At 42.9% G+C, this 12,537-nt stretch overlaps 1 protein-coding gene across 2 annotated transcripts in view; it reads left to right on the top strand.

Moving 5' to 3' along the window:
* The window catches only part of GCM1 (GCM transcription factor 1), a 289,129-nt gene extending 277,844 nt beyond the window's left edge, over nucleotides 1-11,285 (top strand). For both annotated transcript variants that reach the window (XM_085610845.1, XM_085610844.1), the window contains one exon: nucleotides 9,996-11,285. In XM_085610845.1, the coding sequence (XP_085466971.1) occupies nucleotides 9,996-10,640 (645 nt within the window). In that variant the 3' untranslated portion in view covers nucleotides 10,641-11,285. The remainder of the gene's footprint in view (nucleotides 1-9,995) is intronic.
* The last annotated feature ends 1,252 nt before the right edge of the window (nucleotides 11,286-12,537 follow it).

Raw genomic sequence — 12,537 nt, 5'->3', positions numbered from 1 at the left:
GGCAAACCTCCGGCACAGGCATTCTATCAGGGTCCCCACGACTATGTCCTCGGCCCGGAAGAGGAAACAGAAATCTCTGAAGGACATCTTTGGGAGAGCTCAGTCCATTCCCGACATCCTGACTGCGTCCCCTCAAATGGCGACCATGCAACCCAGTCCCAGCGCCGGAGATGAACCTATCACTAAAGCGTTCCTGGAATCGCTCTTCAACACTCTCAGGTCTGATATACACACGGTGAAGACGGAATTGACGGCCGAGATGCGGGAGATCCGCCGAGATGTGGACGACGTGGGGGAACGTGTCGCAACTCTAGAGGACAAGAGTGACGCTGCAATGACGGAGGTGGCCATGCTTCAGCAAGAGATCATTCGTCTACAAGATCAGCACCTGGATGTTCAGACGCACCTGGAAGACCTAGAAAACAGATCACGCCAGCATAACATCCGGATCCTAGGGGTGAAGACGACAGAGGATACCAAGGATCGCTTCGCTTTTACAATGGGTCTATTCCGTTATATTTTGGCAACCACGCCTAGCACCGAAATCATCCTGGACAGAGCACATAGGGTTGGCCCGCCACGTGCGCCCAATGCCCCTCCAGTGGATATCCTGGTGTGCTTGCAAGATTTCAAAACTAAGGAAGCCATTCTTACGAAATCAAGAGCCCTCCACCCTATCTCCTATCAAGGATACTCTCCAGTGCTTTATCAGGATCTGGCCTTGATCACTTTGCAGCGTCATCGGCAATTCCGCCCAGTGACGGAGCATTTCAGGCAACAAAACATTTCGTACTCCTGGGGGCACCCATTCCGCCTTATCTTTCGCTTTAATGATAAGCTCCACCAGATGCGCTCTCTTATCAAATCTTGCCGACTATTGGGCCTGGCTGTGCACAGCGAGGAGGATGACCATCAGAGTGCCAGTTCAGGGCCTGAGACTACATCTTTGGGGTGGCAACGCCGGGGCAGAAGACGGCGGGTCAGAAAACCTAACAAAACTGACATAGCAAAAGGCCAGCAAGATGCCCTAGCCTCCGCAACTGACGCTTTAGCGGGAACAAGCTCCACCGCCGAGTGAGATGATGGCATCTACATGTCCCTGACTACGGCTCTCTGAATCCCGATGGGCGGCGGGGGGCACCGGACCTCTCCCCTTGGCCACACCATGAGCCCCCACCTGACGACCTCCCGGTTACCCCGGGTTGGCAGACACTGTTCTTGGAACTTGGTTCTTATCTACTCACTTTTAGTAGAGACATTTATTTTGATGACAAGTTTTTTTTTGTTGTTGTTGGGTTTGGGGTTCCCTCGTCCACCTTCCCTGGTTGCCCTTTGAGAGTTCTCGCCTTACGACTCGCTGGTCAGCTCACAATTACTCAGATGCCTATAGGTTCCCTGCTGTTCGCTATAGCCAGCAGCGTACATTGCATCCTGTCTCAACCCTAATCCTCTGATGCTATGAGACTCCCTTAAAATCCTCACCCTTAACGTGAGGGGTTTAAACAACCCAATCAAACGCAGGGCTGTCCTTCACTACCTAGAACATTCAAATGGCTTATATGATGACCTCGTTGTGCCATCTGGTTATCTCCTTCCTCACCTTTCAGAGATGTTCCTGTTGCAACTTCATTGTGCCATGCAGAACAGCTGTGGTTCTCCAGTAGCTGGAATCGGATATACAAGGCACAGGTGTGGTTTTGCTGGAAGTATTTCAGGGAGTCCTCATGTAGGTGGTCATGTAGCGCATGGTGCTCTATATGTTGTAGCTAGAATATCACAGGTCTAAAATCAAATGCAAGAAGGTGTGTTGGTTCCCATGATCTACAAATTTCTGAGCATGTCTGAAAATCTAGAGTCCTTATTAGAGTTTCGTGTGGATTTTATCAAATTATTGTAGTCCTCTCCCTCTGAAGTACTAGGGCTTCTGGTTCTTAACAATTAGGCCCATGTGACTCACAGTAGGCTACCGGGCCAAATATTGTGGTTGATGGTGGTCACAACTGAAACACTCCCACACTTGTGTTACTGAAACGTTAGGAATGCCTGCATATAGGGCAAAACCTCAAAACATAAATAGGGCCTGTAGGTCAAGACAGAAAAACTCCAACCTCTGGTGACCAGGTTGTGTCTCTGCTACAGTTGGGACATCTTAACTCTAAGGATCATTATAGTTTCAAGAGACTAACTATTCTTTGTCTATGGTGGCACCTCCCAATAGAGGTAAATATTAGGACTGGATTCAAAATGTAACGTTTTGGAATCCAAACCAAGGTAGGCCAAACTCAGCAATTTACCTTGTGATCTGATTGAACGAGCTCTGGATCTAGGGACTATGGGTTGACCAGTTATTGGATATGTGCACTGCTGCACAGGATAAGGGTGGACCCCTGATGTGATGCTCTTCCAACACCCAGATTCCATACTGTTAGAGGCCATGTTCAAGAGCACACCAGACAAAGACTATGGTGTGGTTGAGATGGTGGAAAAAGGCCTCCCTGTGTGACACTTTTTTGTTGCATAGGAGAGTGCTCTCTATATTGAATCATTGCTCTTTGTTGGTCAGTCAGCCTACACTGTGTTCATTACTGGTAACTCTACTTCCCACCAAGGTGAGTGGTCTCTGTAGGGCTTTGTGTCAATCTAGGTAATTCTCATTGGGCTACCTTATGTTGTATAGGCATTTATAATTGATATCACTCCAGACAGGCAGGCATGCATAATAGCCACAGGCAGAAACTTATTAGGTCCAGTGGCGTAACACAAAATGATGTGGTCCCCCTGCAAAACGTGATGAAAGGCCCGTCGTCTCCCAGATCACACAAATATTAATTGGTCTTGGAATCAGTGGGGTCCCCCTGAAGGATTGGGGCCACTCATGCTGCAGGTGGCATGCTCGGTAAAGCAGAGTGGCTTTCCTGAGAGTTTACCTATTTCTTAGTCCATGCCATTGTATGCATTCTGTAAGACATGCAATGGTGTGGCTTTGGGAGCTGAGGGGGCCCTTTCCAAAACAAGGAACCCTACCCTCCCACACACATTGCAGGGCTGCAGGACCTCCGTTACACCCCTGATTAGGCCCCAATGTACATGAGATGGGCAGAAAGCAACTGCATCAAGAGTTCCAAGCAGGTGAGGTGTAGCTCTTTAATTTGCTGGAGTCAGGCCATGGCTTTTAGGTTAATTTATGGTCAATCAGGCAGAAAGCCAGAAGCTATCAGAGGGTTTGGTTTGCTATCCTTTTGGGAGCCAGCCAACAACTTCAAAGGGCATCCCTGCACACTTTCTCCAGTTCAGAGATTCAGGGAATGACTAGGGTTTGATCATCTTTGTCCTCCATGCCCAAGTCAGACAGGAAAAGAACAGTTCTGATAAAGAGTTACTTCCTTCTGAAGTAGTTGACACTTTCCTGAATTCTTTCCTGCACTGTCTAGAAAGTCTGCTTTGGTGGGATGTTTTTAATTTTACCTTTTCATTTAGGTGTAGTTTGGATTACAAAACAAACCACAAAAGCTACATAAAGCAGCAACATAAACACACATTCGTATTGCTTTTAAAAAAACATTTATAGCAAATATAAAAAATGTCAAACCATTTCTTCCATCACAATCATTTGGAAAAAGTTAAAAAGAGTAAACAAAATTTTAATTATGCTATATTAAAAGTACATATAGGTATCTTGTAGAATTGTTAGATCTTTGCATCCAAGAACATGCTCTATGGTCTTGAGCTCTTCAGCACAAAGGTAACATAGACCTGATGGTTTACGGAAATCACTTCCAAGTCTTTCCCTCAGTAATAAAGCAAAAAAGAAGTTACCCTAGCCGCAATAGAATATGGGGCCTATCTTCGAGCGCCAACCTCTCATGCTTTTTTGCCAGATACAGGCAGGATAAGTCAGCACAATAAACAAAGCATAGGAACGTTTCTAAGCCAGATCCTCAGGATCAGGAAAATACCAAATATGCTTCAGCTTCATCTTTAGCAGGGCTTCAAACGTAGATCATGTGCAATATCTTCGCCTTAATGGCATCAGCTAACAGCAGTATCTCAACCATTGCCTCAGCTTCGGCAGTTACTAAGCCCAGTCATATTCCTCTGTAGAAATCTTAGAAGACCATCATCCTCAGAGTTAAATATGTCACACATTAATAGCATGGAGACCTGCAAGGCTTAATGTTAGCAGGTTGAAATCGAGGTTCAGTCCTTAAAGATTGAAGAGGGACTGATCTTCTAAAGCCAACGACTTCCTTTAAAAGTCAACCTTCAAGGATCTTAAGATGCTTCTTAATTGTTATCCATCACACTGGAGCCACATCTATTAAGTGAGATATGATCACAGAGCTATACACAGTGATTAAAGAACTTTGAGCAATGCATTGTTTCTTTAACCAGAAATCCCTTTGCCTTTATGTGCGATGCCCACCATATCTTCTCCTCCACTAAGGCTCCAGGTGAGAAATATTCTTTCACCTGTTCCAGTTTTGCTCCATCTAAACACGGACGTCCAGTACATAGTTTTCTTGCAAAACCATTGCCTTGTTTTTTTAGGACTGGCATTAGCCAAGGCTTTTTGATGTAACTGAAACTGTTCTCTCTCTATATAAATGGTGTGGCAGACCATTTGAGAGGCGACGGGGTCGATGCTCCAACCCTGTGCGGGGAAAAAATATCTACCCTGCTCTTCGCTGAGGATACTCTCTTGATATCGAAAAGCCCCATGGGCTTACAAACACTGTTGTCCCGCTTTTCCCAGTTCTGTGACATCAGGGGGCTGAAAATAAATACATCAAAAACTAAGCTGATGGCGCTCTCCCCCTCAAAACATTTTAGGAATAACATCCACCTCAACGGCACTACACTTGAGCTAGTGGACGCTTTTGACTACCTTGGAGTGAGGGTCAACAACAAGCTCAAATGGGCCCCCCATCTATCCAAAATGCTCCTCGCCCATAAAAGAGCTACAGGGGCAATATCGAAACACCAGAGGCTCTCACACAGTAGGCCAATAGCGGCGGCTGTTAAGGTTTATGAGGGGAAGGCACTGTCATCAGTCCTCTATGGGGCGGAACTGTGGGGCTTTGAAAACTTGACAGAGCCAAGTAGATCTGAGAACAAGTTCTTGAGAGATCTGGTCTCTCTTCCCCTGTCCACCCCACTAGCTCCACTCCGCAGCGATTTTGGCAGACATAACATCAGCGATGTGGCCAGGCTGCGCCCCATTTTATTCTGGTCAAGGATCAGAAGGTCCCCCCAACTCCACCACTTTGCCTTAGCCCTAGACGAGTTATTAAATCTGGGTGCAGACCATAAGATTCCCTGGATAATAAATCTGAAAAAACAATTGCAGAAGATTGGTTTGGAAGAAGCGTGGGTGACCCAGGTCCCACCCCCCCAAACTAACGCTAAATTTTTTTTACTGGGATTGTGTAATGGCCGAAAACTTAAGAATCCAGGATGGTGTCCTCACTGTGCGTTTTTTAGATATGAAACCAGCCCCCAAACTGGAGCTTTTTTTGGATCTTATTGAATCACCGCACGACCGATCATTATACCTTAAGCTCCGGTATGGTACCCTTCCTCTCTACGATTTCCAATCTAGTTGGAACAAGGTTAATACGCACCCAACAGGTTGTCCTGGTTGTGCTTCGCCCACAGAGTCCATCGGCCACTTTATGTTTGCCTGCCAGGCATACAGGCAACCCAGATCAAGGTGGCTCAAACCCGTCTGTAAAAATCTGGGCATAAGGTCTGCAAGGGCAGCATTGCGCATCTTGAGATACGACACAACTGTCCCAAGTGTAATCTGTGGGACTGCCAAGTATTTGGGTTGGGCTTGGAGGTTAAGACGTAGGTTGCTTAAGGTACATTATCTGTAAGAATATCCCCCACCCACATGAATTTGCAACCTTTTCTGCTAATACCATCATTGTTAGAGGTCATGTGTACATAATTTGAGTATATATGACTTTTTTTATCGTTTTAATTTTATATGAATTTTAGCTGATTGTTGTAGCAAAGTCTATTTTAAATTGTTTTTTTATATATATTGTGATGAACTTTTATGACATTTTTTTCTAATGTCGAATAAAGTACTACAACAACAACATATATAATAAACTTACTAAATAGGATTTTCAGCCGTCCATCTTCAGCAATTAATTTTTTGTGTCATTCTTAATTTTTCTTTTCCCATCTACAGCATAGAACAATGGGTTAGCCCACACCAGTCATTGGCTAACCCCACGGTGTGTTGATGGTATGCTGCTTTTTCAGAAGGAGAGCATCCGCACACAAAGTAGATGTCTTCAGTATCAGGCATAACTATGACAATGTATGGTTTCTGAGACCAAAAACTAATTTTGCTTTTAGCTAGTTTTGTTTCTATATTTACAATAGCCCAGCAGGTCAGCCAAAGTAAACTATATTCAAAAAACATGGTAAAACTAGCATTTACAAAGCCAAAAGGCCAGCAGCAAATGCCAGACCTATTGACGTTGCTAGTGCCTCTGATTTGGTTGATCCTGCAGTACTTTACTAGCCGAGAGCAATGAACTTTCAATCCCTATGATCATTTAGATAAATAAAGTAGTGTCACCTACAGGGAAAATGGCTAGGAGACGGCTGCTGCTAAATATCAGGGGGTGATTACCGCTAAGTCCCAGCCTATCATAAAGGTCGACCATTGATAAATGATTATTGGAGCACCTCTGCAGCCCTAGATCATTATGCCGAGGTGAATAACAATTCCAGCAGCTGGTTTGTGCTTTCTATAAGCACTATTATCATATGTCTGGCACAGTATTTTGGGAATACTTTAATTTGTATTTCAGTGAGTGAAGCCAGTATGTTTTGAAGATTAATTAAAATAATTTCATATAAAATTAATTTGAACAATTCATAAATTAGATACTATCATTTTGTGAAAGTATAGTATTATAGCATTCTTTAAAACATATTTCAATATCAAAGAGTAGGCCTACTAATAACACATCACATTGCAAGAGGCCCCACAAATTGAACTTGGCCGACTATCTCATTGTGTCTCCTTCAGAAGTAAAATAGTTATTACATCAAACAAGGATAGAATTACAAACTATCAATCAGTATATAAAACTATAACATATACTTAAAAACTAAGACTAATTAGAACAAAATATTTTTCGATATAAACTTCTCTTTCATCTTCAAACTGTTATCCTACTTTAGACACCAAAATTGTCTTATTGCTGTACTAGTGACAGCACTGCATTTCTCATCAATCCCCTACTTTCTTGAACTCCTGTGGCTGTTCCACCACCTGGGCAACTCCAGCTAAGACCTGACACAGACAAAGAGATTATCTGTTTGGGCTTCTAGGGCCAGGAAGTTGCTTGGGTCAGAATCCCTGTTTCACTATCATCAGGCACTAGTACCTACAAGTTAAACTCTAGTCATGTTTCTAGCCTAGAACTCCACTGTACCCATCCCAACAATCACACTTTGACCTAGATCAGACTAATACACATGATCCACACAAAAGGTGATGAGAGGCTTCTTGCAGTAAGTCTAACCACTGGCAATCAACGGGGATACCCTTAATCCACTTGTTCTTTTGTTCACAATGCCATCTTAGTGTGGACCCTGCCATATTCAAATCAGTATTGACCCTGGGACAGTCCAGCAGGGTACAGCTTGGTTCCAGTGGCACAGTGAGCATGGGACCCACGTCTAGGAATATCCATGCCACTTAGGGCAGTACATTAAACACACAAAAGGTGATGGGAGTCTGCTTGCAATAAGTCTAACCATTGGCAATCACTCGGGGTAGCACTCCAACCCGTTGTTTTTTTGCTCAACATGCCACCTCAGTTTAGACCCAGACATATACAAATCAGTCTTGACCTTATTCCTCATGGGAATAGTCCAGACCAAACTGCCAAGCCAGGTTCTCTCTGAACCAGAAAACAAGCAACCCAGGACTGTTTTTCCCTAGTTATGGGCTCATTAGCCAGGTGCAGCTTGGTTTCAGTGACACAGTGAGCATGGGACCCATCTCTAAACATACCCATGCCACTTAGGGTGGTACATGAAACACACAAAAGGTGATCGGAGACTGCTTGCGATAAGTCTAACCACTGGTAATCGCTGGGGGGTAGCACTCCGACCAGTCGTTCTTTTGCACCCCATTCCACCTTAGTTTCGAGCCGTCGCTGTCTTCCTGTTCATAGTCCAACCAATACACTGTGGTCAACTTGAAAAAGAAAATATGCTCTCTGATCCTTTCAAGACTTCTCCATTGCGAACCTAAAGTCTGAAATCAGCTACTGCTAACTCCACATTCAACATAATCACACTTCTAAATGATATCAACACTTTTCTAAAAAAAAAAAGTACATCCCCTAACCTTTAGCACTCTGGTACTCCAAAGAGTTTGACGTTAACAAATGCTCCACTTGCAGATGGGAAAGAAAACTGAAGAAATTCAGACACTACGATGACTTCTTTCTGCCGAAGTCCCTCCATGCAAAATCCAGACAACCCATTCCATTTCTCAACATGCTCAACTCCCTCAAAGCCAGCACCTATGATGATCATGTCTTACCTTTGAGGAAAAGAAAAATTCTAAAGAGAGGTTTTTGATGACAAAGATGATTGCCAAAACCTACTTCACTCAGGGCATCTTCTTGAAGCTCTCAAATCAGACTAGAATATCCCACTCTAGAAGAAACCTACTCAGTTGACCTCACCAAATATTGGCCCATCTCTCACCTACCCTTCATTAGTACAATCATCAAAAAAGCAGACTACACCCAACTTCAAGAACACATCAGTGTTAACCACTTCATGCACACCTGCCAGTCTGGCTTCAGATCATGGTGCAGCACAGAGACAGGTGTCTTACAAATCCTACATAAAGCCTTTCCAATCACAAATGAAGTACCCCTGCCTCCTGATATCGCTGCTACTGCTTGACCTCTTAGCAACCATCCCATCCTGAGCCACACCCTAAAATCATCTAGACTCACTGGTAACATCCTTCACTGGTTCTCCTCCTACTTAAGCAACAAAAACACTAGTTTATTCATTTCAGCACTTCCAGGTCTCAAAATATCTTTAGACTGGCAGAGTCCCCTAAGGTTCTATCTTTTCATCTTCACCCTCCACACACTCAGTTCTGGATCCACAAGATACAATTGCACAACATAGATACACAAGATTGGTGTGGAAAGAGTGTCCCCAAAACAGGCACTAAGTTTTACTTAGGACGTTTGCAGATCTTGTCTTTGGGGTAGCTAAGCTGGTGAGAACTGTTTGAGAGGATTCCTGTGAGGGCTTACCTTTTAATAGCAGCTTCCAAGGACTCTGCTGGCGAGCACTGGAGTCGGTGGCCATGCGGTCTCTTAGACACACTACGCAGGGTACATGTTTGCAAAAACTTCAAAAAAGGTAGGTTTTGAAAACTATTACAAACACTTGGAGCCATATGTGCAAACACATTTTCCCATAGACACAGAATGGGTAAAACCCTTTGATACATCTGGCTCTTGGACTTCATCCACCACCTCAAGAAACTGTTGCAGTTCTGTGCTGAGGGAATAACACTTTCCTCCTCATCTGAAATGCACACCTCATCTGTTTTGTACTTTCATACCCAATAGCAAGGTATTTGCTTCCAATTTGCTTTTTCACTTGAATGTAAACCACCTTTTTAAATGTTTTAGATCAAGAGAAACATACTGATGCCTTTTTGAGTGGATGGCAGACATGAAATAAGATGACATGAAATAAGAAAATATACCTAATGAGCTGGTACGTCTTCACATAGACATGTAGATAGAGGTGTTTCGTTGGATAACGGTTTTAATACGCTGTGTCTCAAACGAGGTCCGTTCAAGCTTAAGCTACAGAATGCTATGCCATAGGAACTTGCATGTGAATTCATTATGACTAATACAACTGATAAAGATACATTCGGTGTACCCTGCTTTAATTGTTTCTATTGTTTTTCACTTTAGCGCCTACCAGACACTCGGCAAAATCAAGATGCTTTGCCTTGTGTTGTTTCAAATCTGGCAGATTTCTGGTCATCTAGCAACTTTAATGAGCAAAGACAGCAGCTATTATCCGAGAGGACCGAAAAATACTGCATGTGCCTTGTAAGAAGCTACAGCTTTGGAAAATCACCTTATGTGACAGAGCTTTTCTGTGGTAGGGAGTTAAGCAAGTACTGCTCTGTATGCAGGCCAAATACGACCACGGAGCAACCTGAGAGCAAATACCCGGCAACCTCCTCTGTGGACTGGGTTGAAAACACTGAAAACAGAGATCAGACACCCTGGAATCAGCATTATGAAAAGTGCTCTGCTAGCTATACCCAAATGCTGGGTAATCAGTTTTGTGAAATGTCATCTCTGGATAACTCCGGTGAGTTCCACGTTGTCAATGAATCCCCCACAAATGTGGGGGCATGCCAGACCTTTAAGTCTAGCACGGACTTCGGTAGTAATGAGTTCCCCAGTGGGAACTCCCACTGGAACAACAACTGTCGTATTCCACCAAACAGGTTCAACTTTCAGCAGGAAGATCCGTATCTGGCAAACCATAGCTGGGCTCACCATTCGTATTCTTTATTCATTCCAGAGAATGAATGGAACTTATAGGGAAGAACCTACAGCAACTGTCAACAGAGAGGAAAGCATTCTAACATATTTTATGCATTGGCCCCTTTCATGGTCCATGGTGCTAATTTTTGGAGAAAATGTATAGAGGATTTCTGGTAGCCTGTAGCATAGCATGGAAAGACCTTTATGCACATAAAAGTAACAAGGAGTAAGCAAATGGCCTTTGATCCTGTAAAAGGACACAGAATTGATATAGCCTTCAGTTGTACACACTGAAGGATTGAAATCTGTAGCAGATCTGTACCACTGTGGACCCTGCTGTCCACCTTAGCTATCCAATATAACAACATACTAAAGCACATAAGGAGAGCTTTTATGCCTAGAGGCTGAGACTATGGAACATACTGAGCCCTCGGCTCTGAATGGAGGCTTGCCTACCTCAATTTATCAAGTTCCCGAAAACTAATCTTCTCAGTCTGGCATTCAACCTCAGTAAAAAAGCAACTACAGAATGCCAGGTACTGGCCCATCCTATGCATCTGGCTGGACTCTAACTGCCCATAATTCAGCTCCTCTAAATCATTGTGTTTGTTTCTCTAATGTCTAGAGCTCTGAGGTGACCTAGGTGACCTGTAGTGCTATATGAAACTATGGAACTACTAATAAATAAAATACACAATTATATGTTACTTGTATGTTTCTTTTATAATAACTTATTATATTCATCTTTCTAGAAATTTCCTCTACCTTGTTTTGGATTCCATAAAATGTTTAAACATTGTTTTACAATGAATGCCAACAGATGCTGTAATGCTGTTGACACTGGTTTATTGTACTTTAGCGCTTTGTAATTTGTGAACTGGCCTCAGAACCTTTGACGGTTCTCACAGATACATGCAGGAGCATTGGTGTAATAAAACGTAGGCATGTGTTGCATGTCAAAAGATGTTTCAAAAATATGATGCTACCATAATATTGTGGGCAAAATATCGAGGACCAAAATATCAAGAAGGTAAGTGCATATATGTTAGTATAGATTTACTATTCGTAACTCCACATTTACATACCTTGAAGACATTTATATTGTAAAGTAAACATACAATTACCTATTTATTCTTACCCTATTAATATTCCCATGGTATTAAGGTAACACAATGGTTGTGAAACAATACTTAGGTGGAATACCCAGAAGTCTCTTTAACTCACAGTACTCTTCAAAGCCTTTATTTTAACATAGACGTTGGCCAATACCCAATTCCTTCTAATTCAGATTCAAAAGTCATGTGTCATGAAACCATCCTGTGCATTTCTGAAGAGTAATATTAGATTCAAGCTATGAGCAAAAGGATGCCCCATGAACTTTACATTTGAAGACCTAATGAATTTGCAAAGATAAGATGGTCCTGCTTAACTGTATAAAAGTGTGTTGCAGTGACTGCTCATTTCAAATATAAATATTGTATGTTACTACCTTTGATGTGTCTACCTATTTTGATGCAAGGATGACTCATTTCTGTTTGATAAATGGGTTTACCATCACCTGCTATAACTATGCAGATGACATGCAGATCCTTCTGAAATTGGAAAGCCCATAGGACGTTAAAACATCAAAACTCAATGATTGCCTCCAGGCCATTGACCAATGGATGACAAGGAGCCACCTCAAATTAAATGACTCCAAAAGTGATATACTCACTTGTGGCGGCTGGAAAACCTACGACCCTCTCTGCACCTAGCCTGATGATCTAAGACAATCTCCGAAAATATCTAAGGATGTAAAGAAAACTTAGGATTACCATGGACATCAAACTGTGAATGAATCCACAAGGGGTTAACGCAGCCAAATCAAGTTTTCTCACAATTAAAATACTGCAGTGCATCTTCCCGCACATAGGATTCCCACCCAAGGTTCAAGCTACTTTCTCTCTTGCCCACC

Source organism: Triturus cristatus, chromosome 6 (assembly GCF_964204655.1).
Source record: "Triturus cristatus chromosome 6, aTriCri1.1, whole genome shotgun sequence".
Lineage (NCBI taxonomy): Eukaryota > Metazoa > Chordata > Amphibia > Caudata > Salamandridae > Triturus > Triturus cristatus.
The sequence above is the reverse complement of the archived record's forward strand: the minus strand, read 5'-3'. Positions and strand labels throughout refer to the sequence as shown.